The sequence below is a fragment of the Patagioenas fasciata genome, chromosome 3 (assembly GCF_037038585.1).
Source record: "Patagioenas fasciata isolate bPatFas1 chromosome 3, bPatFas1.hap1, whole genome shotgun sequence".
Taxonomy (NCBI): domain Eukaryota; kingdom Metazoa; phylum Chordata; class Aves; order Columbiformes; family Columbidae; genus Patagioenas; species Patagioenas fasciata.
This window is the reverse complement of record NC_092522.1, coordinates 82,269,611-82,282,691: the sequence shown is the minus strand read 5'-3', so window position 1 is coordinate 82,282,691 and position 13,081 is coordinate 82,269,611. Positions and strand designations below refer to the sequence as shown.

Here is a 13,081-nt window from a genome sequence, read left to right as displayed (position 1 = left end):
TAGGCACTCTCCCAGCTAGCAGCAGCTGGTGGTTTAGGGACTTCCTAAGCTGCAGATTACATGAAGACTACTGTCAAGCAGTGCGAGCTGCATAAAGCACAATATACTGTCAGCTTTTGTTTGAAAAACTAAAAGTAACAGCACTTTTATTTTCCTTCACCATTACTCCTTCCTCTACTCAGTCCAGCAATTCCAATTCCAATCTTCCCAGAAGCTCAAAAATGCTTCATCTAGTGTCATCTTGGATTGTCATGTAAAAACATAAATTCAAGGATTGTAAAGACTACCAACATATATTACTCACTTACCTGTTTTTCAGCTTGTCCATAATCCGATCCTTGGGGTGACAAAAAGTGACAAATATGACCATTGTTTTTTGCTTTTTCTCGAAGTCCCATAGCAGTTCGTACTGTGGCATTTCTGGCATGAACAAACACCATCACCTTTAGATAAAAAGAAAAAGGGCTGATGAGAAATAAAAAGTCTCAATCAAGTCATGAAAACACTTTAATTACAAAATATTCCCTGTAGGAATGAAAAAAAAAAGTTAATACATAACATACTGATGAAAACTAATGTTGCTTTAGGGAAATTAAAGGGTGATGCTGCCTATATTGTATTTAATATTTTCAAAGAGCTTTTGAGAAGGTTCTCTTTTTAAAATTCTTTCATCTTTAAAAGATAGGAAATAATTGTTGGCAATAAACAGTTCATTTTCACAAAGCAGGGAGATTAACATTGATGTAAAAAGTTGTGTTATTTGACACATCCTAAATGCTCTGGAAAGCAAACAGTGAGGTGATAACTTTCCTGGTGGTGTGACTTGACTGTGTGAGACAACTGAAACATGGGAAAGTTTGAGGGCTCTTGAGTAAATGTCATATACCATCTTGCAAGTCCATCTAATTTTAATTGAAAATGTAACCATGGAATTACAGTTCTTTTTTAAAGTAGTTTCAGTTGAATTTTTAGAGCGGTATTTCAAATTCCAGAGAATCGTGGGCTTAATTTTGTTTTTTTTTTGGTGCCCTCATGCTTGTATCATCTTGCAGTGTATTACTGAATTACTTTAAATGAAACACTATTAAGAAAGTTACCTGTATTTAGGGTATAATTAAACAAGTTATTGCCTCTGTTCTTAATTTGGAAATTCGTAATTTAATTACAAACATATCACGTACATATAATTATACATAAAATTAGACACAATAGTTGTGAATTTATATAAGTTTATAATTAAAACCACACAAATTAATTCAGGTGACAATTCAGAGATAAAAAGTGAAACACTATGTGCATAACTATTTGCTTACTGGGAGCCATTACTCCTTACCTGTTTTAACTCATTTGATACATCTTTCCATCATCAATTTAGTAACGACTGCTACAATTATTAGCTTTCATCTGAGTAAAAATATTCTCAGATAAATGTCACAGTTAGCAACATACCAATTTTCTCTAACTTAAAAGCAACATACTGGCAAAGTCCTTTTTAAATTTCTTCAAAGAGTAAGAGAACCACAACATAACAAAAGTACAGTGTATGTCCCCACTGTCTTCATTAACTATTTAAGAATTACTTAGATTTTTTTTCTATGCAAAGCCTGTATAAAAATGTGTAACTACTCTAAACAGTAATTTCCTATATGTGACTTGATATACTCAAAGTAGAGCACCTCTTAACTCCATTGAAGCCATCTCTGCACATCACCAAATATGTTTGTAAAGAGCCAGCCCTACTTTTAAAATTGACATACAAAACCTTGCTAAATGTTTTCCCCAGTGAAGTTGGTAAGCATTTACCCAATATATTGTGAGACAGCAATGAAGTCTTAAGAGGGTTAATTTAGCCTGTTCTAAGTGTGTCAGGGAATACTATATTTCAGTGGCAAAATCTCTGTGCATTAAATTATGCAAATAACCTACGAAAAGTAATTTAGAATAGAGAGAAGCGGTTCCACAGCTACAAGCTGTGTAATTAGATCTGTACTCTGCAGTTCAAAGCCAGCTCTGGTGTATATAGCCCTAGTGCTGAAAGCGTCTGCTGCTGCTCTCCTGCAACCAAAGCCTTTAAATAATAAAATATATACAAGAAAGAAGAAAGCAAATGTCTCTAGCTAGGTTACCTACCCAGAATTTTCTTAAAGTATGAAACAAATCAAACGTTTTCACCAAAGACTTTGTCGAAAATTCAGAAGAGGAAGTGCTTGCATTCCCCAGGTGATGGATATTCCAGGTTGTCAGCTTTCTGAAATGTCTTAGTGCATCACTAAAACACTGAAAATCTTGCCATTATTCAAAATATCTATGAGAATGAGTACTTTTCTGTTATCAGAGGCATACAACTAGAGGCTAGTAGGACTTATATTTTTACTTAAAGGAGAAAGAAAAAAGACACCAAGTATATAGGTAACATAAGTGTCTAAAATAATTCATGAAAAATTATCATCAGGTACTTCAAATCCCTTGAAACACCTTTCTTCAACCTGGGACCGTAAAGATGCTTGAGCTAACTTTTGCTATTGGAAAATGTGTCTTTCAAACTAACCTTCTCTATGATAACTCCAAAATGAATCATTCATCCTCTTGGAGAAGCACACTGACTCTTTCGCGTATCTTTTCCATTTTGGTTTTAGAGTGCTGGTCACTCAAATGCTTGAGTTTAGGATCGCTGTTTTATTTAACACCTCGAGGACAGAAGTCCTGGGTTTTGTGACCCACTTTGTATCCCATCTTTCAAATAAATTAAGATGAAAGAATTAATGTATTTAATGCAATGCCCACATTAATAATGTAGTTTAGAGACAAGTATCTATACTTCATTTTAGTTTCACAACATGGTTTGGCTTCACCCAACTAAATTATAGAATCACAGAACGGTTTGGGTTCGAAGGGACCTTAAAGATCATCTAGATCCAACCCTCCTGGCCATGGGCAGGGAAACCTGCCACTGGACCAGGTTGCTCAGAGCCCCATCCAACCTGGGCTTGGACACTTCCAGAGATGGGGCATCCACAGCTTCTCTGGGCAGCCTGTTCCAGAGCCTCACCACCCTCATAACATGTTATTTTTTGTGGCATCCAGTTCTTGACCTGGGTGTTATTTCTATTGAAAATGAACAGTTGGGGATATGGATCAACAGATCAATAATAACAACAACAAAGACATCTATAAAGCTGCATCGGCTAATCTGTACTGTAATAGGATATAATATATTTTGAACTCTTGATAATTACCATTAATTGCTGTCTCTTCTAAGTTTTGATTTAATTATGCACTCAAATAAATTACTTCTGATCATTTCCATTTAAACAAAAACTAGGATGTTTGAAAAAACCTCTACAGAATTTAATTTAAAAAAATATATTTAACATAGCTATTTATCTAATTATATTTCTATTTAGATATACCATCTTTAAAGGGTGATAACTCCTATTTAGTTAACAGATACTTTTACTATTGTAATGGAACAATACTACTTTTTTAAGACATCTGTCCCATAATTTCAATTTTTGTACTGCTTTTAATGTGGAAACTCATTATTTACTTAAGATGTGCTCACCCTAATGAATATTATATCACATAGTCCCATCTCCTTTTTATTATTGCTCATGAAATCCTATGGTAAAGACATTGTATTGGAACTACTTTCTTAATTTTCTTCCTACTTGCTCTTCCTTCATTTAGCCTTTCTTGTTTTAGATCTACCCATTTCTTATTCTTCATTTTAATTTCTCTTACACTTCCTGGTGCAACTTCTGCTCTGTCTTCTCTGACTTGATACAATCTTTATTGTTTTATTTCCTTCCATTTTCCCTGTATTTCCTATATGTTTTTTATACCATCTCTAACAAAAGATCTTCACACTTAACCACAGACTTTTAAACACACACAGAACTTGTAGGAACTACTATTTTTTTTTTTTGTAGGTCTCATAAATACATAACATCTTCATCTTTGGCGCAAAAGAAATACATCTGGAATAGTCCCAAATACTATCAACCAGACATAGATATAGATATTTTAACATATTAATTTCCTGTTTTGACACAATTTATAGGCATTCTGAAAACTTACTGCTTCACTGATTTTCAAGTGGCAGAATATTATTTTAAAGGTGTGAAGAAGCCCCCATGAAAGGTAGATTCCACCACAAAAAAATGGCTTTACTACAAACAGTTATTGAATTGACTTGTTATGATTCTATCTAACAGGACATTTTAGCCTGGGGTGACCAAGGAATTCTTCTTTAACTAGAAGTGGATGATTTTCTTCCTCATTTTCTGACTTATTTTTCCTTTCATTTTAACTTTAAAACCTCAACTGAGTCCCGCTAGTTGGGTTATAGACTTAGTTTTCTTGTCCTCCTTGAAGACAGGGATGGCACCTGCTATCTCTCAGTTCTCAGGAACCTCCCCTGATCCTGGGGTCTTTCAAGGATTATCATAAGTGGCTCTGCAATGCCATCGGCCACAGCTCCTTCAGCATGTGTGGGCCTCTCCAATCAGGTTGCATAGATTTATGTCAGGGTAAGTGTAAAGATAAATCTTTGCTCCCACCTTTGACATTTGTCTCGGGAACTTTGGGATTCCTGTAGGCAAATCTTACCAGAAAAAACTAAGGCAAAGACGACACTGAGTAGCTCAATGATCTAAGCTCTCAGCTGGCTCATCATCCCTGCCTAGACAGAGCTCCAGGTATTCCAGCTGTGCTCTCGCATGCAAACAAGTTTCTTGCCATCCTGGCCTGACCTTGCTCAAGAGTCTGTTTCACCTATTGCAGTACTCGGTCATGTCAGCTATTGCATCGCATCTCTGATTTCAATATGATCATAGCTCAGCAACTGTGTGCAGACCCCCAATTTCTCCTTTTTGTTCCATATACTGCATGTAGTAGTGCACTGGCATTTCAGAGAAGCACTCAGTAATGTCCATGTAAAATGTAACATTGTGTCTTCTGCCACTATGTAAAGGTGGAAACTATCACGGCTCAGCATAATCTCCAACCAAAGCTACGGATAAAGCAGTTCTGGCCCCCTAAATAAAAAGTACTTGCCCATATGAAACTTCGTGACTCATCTTTTATACCTATGCAGTTATACATATGTTCCACTAATGCATGCTGATTGGTTTGTCTGATTTAATTTATATTAGGAAGTTCTAAATTAGTAATTACTTTAAAAATGGCAAGCACTTGTGTTTATGATCTTGTCTTTTTATACTTTGAATTATATTAGATGGTTTATAAAATAAATGCTCATTTGTAGAATCAATGGTTAAATATGGATTCTGGACACTAAAGGAAACCAGTTTCAGAACAGTATAATGGGATCTATGCTATCTTCAATTTGTAGCATTAGCCAAATACATGACAAAACGCAGAGGAAAAATGAATAGCATGAAAATTAAAGTAGAGGGTAAATACTCAGTAAGACAAACAAACAATACTTTACGGACTCATAGAGGTAGTAGAAATTATTCTGAATTTTAACTGACAGGACAGAAATAGAAATACCAATCTCTATTCTTGTACAGAAAATTATTCAAGAATAGCTAGCCTATTACTATGCAAATATATGTCATTAGGCAGTTAACAATTGCATTTTTGCAGATGCCAATGGACTTGAACGACAATTATTATTTAAAATTATAAGCAGCTTTTCACTGCATCTTTTTTTAGAAAAGCTAGATCACGCAATAATTTGTTACAAGCACTTCCCCTTCTCCTGTTCTGACATTAACTATTTTGACTTTGTACAACAAAATATGTTCCTACATTATCATAAATTATATTTTTTTACAAATATCACTCCAGAATAAGAGTTGTCATGTCTACCATATCTGTTATGTTTCCAAAACTCTTTATGTTTGTATGCATACCATCCAGAATGTGAAAAAATAACCCAACAGACAGTAGTGATAAGCAGATTTTATTCAGCTTTGCTGAAGTAAAGGAACATAGAAGATACTGGAGAAATCTTCATATCTATTCCAATTCCTTTTACTTAAGTAAAAACGTGAAGAAAATTGCCATGTTGGCCTCTGTATCTTCTGGATTTGTAAGATCCATTTACATAAATAAACCTACTAAACAATTCAAGAATGTAGCAGTCAGGTTTTCTAGCTTATTTCTTATCGGTATTGATTTAAAAACCCAGACTTTTATCCCAGACTTTTTTTTTTTCTTCTAATCATTAGGTTTTCTACATCATCTGAGAAGCGAAGAAATGTCTTCAAGCATAAGCAATGGTTTTATATAATATGACACTTAATACAGTTATGAAGAATTTAAATTTTGCAATAGTTTGCAAATGAGTAAACTGTGCCAGAACAATTAGAATGTCCCTTGTAAACCCATAAACTATACATGTAGGCCTTCTCAAGATATCCTTTCCTAAATAAGAAAATTATAAATACCTCATGATTAAATACATGAGAATATATAAATGGAACATATTCTGGAGTCATCTCTTCAATTACCAACACCACAGCACTACATATGTGAGAAATCTCATGTCATATTCTGGAAAGGGAATAGAAGTAGAAAGTCAAAAGGATTTTTTTCTGATGCATTGTAGTGTCTTAATACAGAATATTTCCCATCCTCATGGATTTCTCAAAATAACTTGTTTTCTATAGCATTCTGTAGTACTGTGTATTTAAAATTAAAACCCACTAATGACATCTATTAAAAAATCTGTGATAGGCAGAAGGTCTTGGTGGATAGTAGTTATCTTGTTACATATTGAATAATTTACAGAAGTTTTGACAATAATCATGGTGTTTATTAGTTGATACTATCTATTATGTTAAACTAAGCGCACAGCTTCATCTCTTTCAAGGCTGCAGTGGAAGAGTTTTCAAAATCTTTGGACCACTGACAATCCTCAATATGTCTTCTGGAATATCATTTATCCTTGCCATTAAATTCTTACTGAAGAATAAAATGAAGCTGACAGGGATCCACAGACTTCTCACAATCTTCTAGACCACTAATGCTCTCCAGTCCCTTATTTGAAAAACAGCTTTTAACACAGAGCTAGTAAAACTTATCATGTTAGATTGCAAGACTGGTCAAGCTGCCTTCATCACACTTGCAAGCTGTACATCTGTAACTTAACAGGCAGGTCATCCACAAAAGGCCAACTGGCTCAAGATCATAGAATCATTATCTATTACAGCCTTAAAATTGCAAAAGGCAGTTATTGTGGAAATGAAGCGAACAAATAAATCATGAAGATGCAGAACACAAAACAGGGCACCATCAGTGAGTTAGTTCGTCTGTGATTTTGTTAAAGAAACCATACATACAAATGGGTCCTAAATGTGCAAAAACTGCAAAGGAAAGCTATTTGAAGTATTCAAATCTTCACTTGATCAGCTGTCACAGAAATAACATCTAAAATGACCAGTCATAATTCAGCTATCCTGCTGGACCACTTTATCATCTGTGTGTGTGTATTTTTATATACCTACATACATGTGTGCATATATAAGTATAGAAGCAATATATACACATATACGTGCAAATAAGCAACACCAGGTGATGAAGTAGAGCAATATGTATAGATACAGAGTTACAAAACCTCAGACTGAAATAAACTCTTTAGGCTATGAAACGGAAGTCTTGGAAAAAAACCCCAAACAATCTAGATATAGAATACAGTTTCACAAATTCGGTAACTTTGAGTTATTTGTCAAAAATGAGCTATAAACACTACTTCATCCAAGAAAAATACTAGGACAAGCTTAATTCTCAAGGTACTAAGTTCCAGAGAGACCTCTGAAGAAAATACTATTTTATTAAATCTTATCTTATGACACAGCTATAAAAGTGTTGTCAACAGTTGCAGTAACTAAGCTTATTAAACTTTTATCTTCGCACAGCTTCTGCAACCAAATAACAGCTGGAAAACTGATAATAAAGAAATTTAATCCATCATTTTTACCGATGAAATTAATACCTGTCAAATTTACTTCTGACAATTTAATATAATAGATTTAAAATAACTACTCACTGTTTCTTTTTTGGTTGAAGATAGCATTGTAACAAAAACAAGATGACTCTTAGTGCTGCAAAGTTCAAGTAAATTATTATAAATAGAGAACAGTTACAGACAAAGTGAATGCTTTCTGGGCAATAATATAGCACAGAACCAGTTTTGACTATATAAATTCAAGTGTAATGTTTCTGATGAACATGAGCCAACAGTGTGCCCTGGCAGCCAAGAAGGCCAACCGTGTCCTGGGTGCATCAAGCACAGCATTGCCAGCTGGACAAGGGAGGTGATTGTCCCGCTCTGCTCTGCACTGGTGTGGCCTCACCTGGAGCACTGAGTGCAGTACTGGGCACCACGGGATAAAAAAAGATATTAAGCTACCGGAAAGTGTCCAGAAGAGGGCCACAAAGTTGGTGAAAGGTTTAGAGCAGAAGCCATATGAAGAACAGCTAAAGTCATTTGGTTTGATCAGCTTGGAGGAGATGGAGGGCAGACCTCAGGGTGGCTACAGCTTCCTCACAAGGGGAGGAGGAGGGGCAGCTGCCAAAGCCTTCTCTCTGGTGACCAGTAATAAGAACCCAAGAGAATGGCAGGAAGATGTGCCAGGGGAGGTTTAGGTTGGACACTGAGAAAAGGTTCTTCTCCAGTGGTGAATCACTGGAACAGGCCTCCCCAGGGAGGTGTCACAGCCCCAGGCCTGACAGTGTTCAAGAAGAGACTGGACAATGTCCTCAGACACATGGTGTGAACTGTGAGGTTGTCCTGTGCAGGGACAGGAACTGGACTCGATGATCCTTGTGGGTCCCTTCCAACTGAGAACATTCTATGATTCTATGATCTAACATAAAAAATCCTGATTTGAAAGAGTGAAGCATTAAAAATCTGTGCACGGTGATACTCGGAAATTATTCTTAGATTTTAAAAAGTATATAGTGTCTCAATATCCCTTCTAATGACTAAATGCAGAACAGTGGTGTAGAACAATATTTTAATTAAGTACATACATTCTTATGAATAAAGCAAGCTTCATCTCCAGAAAACTGCATCCTAACCACTGAAAGCATACACTAATTAAAAATATAACAAGTGCATGTGGCTGTACTCTGCACATTAAAAAAAAGTACAAATTTCATTATAAAAGATGAAAGGTAAAGCTTGTCATAGGTATATCAGACACAGTTGAGACAACACTGCAAAAGCAAAATGGTGAGACAGAAGAAACTAGCTAAACCTAAGGAAAAAAAAATCAGAAAAGCAAAAAAGCACAGAAATTAAAAAGGTACTTGATAAAACACTTTCCTTCAAAAGGTTCTTAAGAAAACTGAACTGACATAAGCATAAAGTGGGCAGTAGTAAATCATCTCTCATACTGCATCGTTAAGAATGGATGGTTTGTATAAGGCTGTCCATTGTGTTATGTAGTTTTCCTCTACATTTTTAGTCCCAGTAGTAAGATTTCCAGCATGTTAATTCTAGAGAAATTGCCACATCTCCACTAATTTATAGTTACTAAAGCCTTCTCAACTCAAGTTAGGCGGAGTTGTTGCTAAATACGTAGGAACACTACTACTGCATTCACTTTTGGATGTTGTGGTGAGGCTTTCAATAGCTATTTACTGTTTGAAAAATTCAGGTTCTTTGCAACAGACAACTTTGGCCACCAGAAAAGCTCCTCCCTACATACTGGAACCACTTCCTGTAAAACCATGATGTCTCGTCATTATTTAAGTACTGACACCTTGAACCTCAACACCTGCACAGACAGCAAAGAGAATCAGAACCACAGAAATATTTTAGAACTTCCACTGAACAGTCAGTTTTTACTACGAGGTGAAAATACCAATCTCAGTGAGAAAATGAACTTTCAAGGAGTTTCAGTGAGTACCAGAGCTAGTGGAAGTTAAAACAGACAACATGTCATCTCAGAGATACATAGAAAACCCTCAGAAGCAGCAGGAAAACAGAGACATTCATTGTCTTAGAAAGAAAAAGAGGTTTCAGAAGACAGGAGAATGCCAAAGGCATTTCAAGTTGAAAATTGTAATAAACTGCCAAAATGGAAAATCAGCAAAGGGCATTATTGGGTAAGGAACCAGGATGGCAACTTAGACACCTGTGGCTGAAGATGAGTAGCAAAGTATTGAAGGATAGAAAAAAAAACCAAAACATACAGAAAAGGTGTGGAAAGTAAATATAGGAGACCTGCTGAAAAAACACCAAGGACAAAGAACACAGGACTTCTTTTGAAGGTTTAAGTAATATCAAAGAGAATCAGCTATGAGAAAAAAAAATAAGAAAAGGTTGCAGAAACAGAAGAGATGTGTAGTCTGGGGAATGCGGCAAACACAAGAGAGTTTTCTGAGTGCAGTTTGAGGAAGTCTTCCTCTGAAAGCTTTCGAAGAACTTCAGCACCTCCCCTTCTAATTCATAATGCAGGGAATTAACAAGACCCCGAGAAAAATTATGCAGTTTCAGGTTTTACTTTTTTTTTTTTAAATGAAGACAATGTTCAGAGCACAAAAAGAAAAAAAAATAAGAAAACAGACAGAAAACAGTAAAGTTCTGACAAATTCATAACAGTAAAAGTATTTAAGAGGTGAGGGGGACAATGAGAGAAACATGTGTTCATCTCTTCGTAACCAAGGTAATGGGATAAAACAGCGAAAGGTCAGCAACAGTAGGAGATATAATGGATGTGATCCTATACAACAGTGAGGGTCAGAGTCAAAAAAGAGTTAATTCCCTAGGATATGAAGTTAAGCAAGTGAACCTTGGCAAAGAGAAACAGCTCTATATTTTTTACACAAAGGAATTTAACATCAAGTTAAAATTTACATGTGATATGTTTCATAGGAAAAAAAAAAGCCAAACCCTTAAAATACTAAGTTATTTCCCCAAACTCCTAAAAATACTATGTTATTTCTCAAAACATAACATGAAGCAGGTGTTTTCCCCCTCATACTTTGTGAAGATAAAGACAGTATGTCATGCATTGTCCTAAACTGGCTAGTAATGCAATGTTTCAATTTATTACAGAAATTATGTTGATATGTACGGTCTTCAGCCAGTGTCTTTGCTGATTTTACATGGTTCTCTAGAGGCTACTTCATAAAGGTACTGCCATCTCATCAGAACTCATCTTCATTAGATGCCCTTCTCACAGGGCTGTAAAATGTGAAGAAGCTTTTCCAGTTCTGTGGCTGAATTAATACTGTTAATTCACGTGGCCCAATACTGGTGACTGCCTGACAAGAGACAGCTGTAATCGCTTTGAAGGAATGATAATTTTCTATGACTGAGCCTTCACCCAGTCTTCAAGGGAACAGTATCTCAGAAAACAAATGCTGGCAAAAATACTCTGCCTGCAACTTAGTAGGGATTCACATTCTTGGACAAACAGTGTGTAATTTCAGGTGTGGAAACAAATATTCACCAGCTAATATTGAGCACAGAAGGATAGTCCCAGGAAAGCAGACATAACAGAACTAGAGGTTCTCACTTAAAGCAGTCTTAAGAGGATCTGACAGAGAAACCTCCTAATGAAGATCTACATTGTTAGTGATCCTACAAAAGGAGCACGCTGACTTCAAAAGCACCTGGACACCTTTGGGATATTTTCTGATCTTATTTCTTGATTGATGATAAAAAGTTTCTATAACAAAAACCCTGGAAAACTCAGTAGGGCAAGTCACCTATCATTATATCTTTCCTCAAGTTAAACAAGAGCAGAATTGTGCTACAAGACAAATGTTATAGCTTCAGCTGCATTTGGTAATTCAAAGTGAAGCCTACAAATGAGATATCTCATTACTTTGAGCAGATGGATCAAAATTAAAGGCTGAATCACCAACTCTTAATTTCCCAGTAGCCAGGAAGAGCTTGAAGTCTTGCAGAGGACAACTGTTGAAAAATCGACATAAAAAGCTTCTCTCCATCTGTCAAAACACATGCCTGTAGAATACAACTACCTCCTACAAGCTCTAGTCTTAAAAAATGAAAACACACGTACATCTATTAAAACACATGAACATATACCTTCTGTCAAACATCACACTGTAATCTATAATATGACAGGGACACATCAGCAGGACTTCTGTAAGGGTAAACGGTGGAATTCTTAAAAATAAAGTGGTAGAATTATTTGAAAATGAGTTAACAGAACAGTAGATAAATGATGTTGAATTTAATTTATTAAAACATTCCAAAGTTTCTGGTAAATAACCTTAAAAGAGACAACTCTGTGAATGTTTGATGACCACAGGAAGGTGTCTGTCACATGTGCTGAATAATTACAAAATTCCAAACATTTCTTGAATTCCATAGAGATACACAACTGCTCTGGAAATGTTGTCTAAAGTATTAGGGGGAAGGTGTGCACCCAACTCTCTAAGAAGTATATTTAGCAATAACCACAGCTTTGGTAAAAAGCAAACAAACTTTACACACAGAAAATGTATTATAAATAAACACAAGTTTTGAGGATAACACAAGCTAAGAAAGCTAACAGAGCACTATGGTAAAACACTACGGTGAATATGGGCACAAGGTAATGGTCTTCTAAAAACTAAGAACATTGAAAGGAGGTGATAACTTCAGAAGATCAAAAGCTATTCTCAAAATTGTGTAAAGACACTAAAGAATTCCCTCCTAGTGTAACATTAATCATCTACATGACCTTTTTTTCCCCCTCACTTATTAACATCTGCAGTTGGTGTAATGATTAGATCATTTATCATGGCATATTAAAAATCCCTGATTTTTCATATGTGGTACAATACTACATACTATATTTAACTGTGTTATACAATGAGCTGACATGCTTGATTCAGCTTTGTCAAAGACTGCATACCAGTGTTTTTGTATCGTTCATTTCAAGATATGAATGGTTGTTTCATAAGTATAAAGACCAGTAAGTTTTAAGTACTCTGAAGAAAAGTCCAGTGTAACTAGTTGGTATTATTGATGTGTATGTAAGAGAGTTCTGCAACATAGCAGAACAAACATTTTCAAGCAAAGAAAATTATTAACATTTGCAATCAATCATATCAAATCAAGCAAAGCCTTCTGAAAGCAAATCAACAC

General features: G+C 35.5%; 1 protein-coding gene across 4 annotated transcripts in view; it reads right to left on the bottom strand.

Moving 5' to 3' along the window:
- ASCC3 (activating signal cointegrator 1 complex subunit 3) overlaps positions 1-13,081 on the bottom strand; it is a 263,881-nt gene that overhangs the window by 135,024 nt on the left and 115,776 nt on the right. For all 4 annotated transcript variants that reach the window (XM_065835259.2, XM_065835258.2, XM_071806703.1 and 1 more), the window contains exon 14: positions 309-443. In XM_065835259.2, the coding sequence (XP_065691331.2) occupies positions 309-443 (135 nt within the window). The remainder of the gene's footprint in view (positions 1-308; positions 444-13,081) is intronic.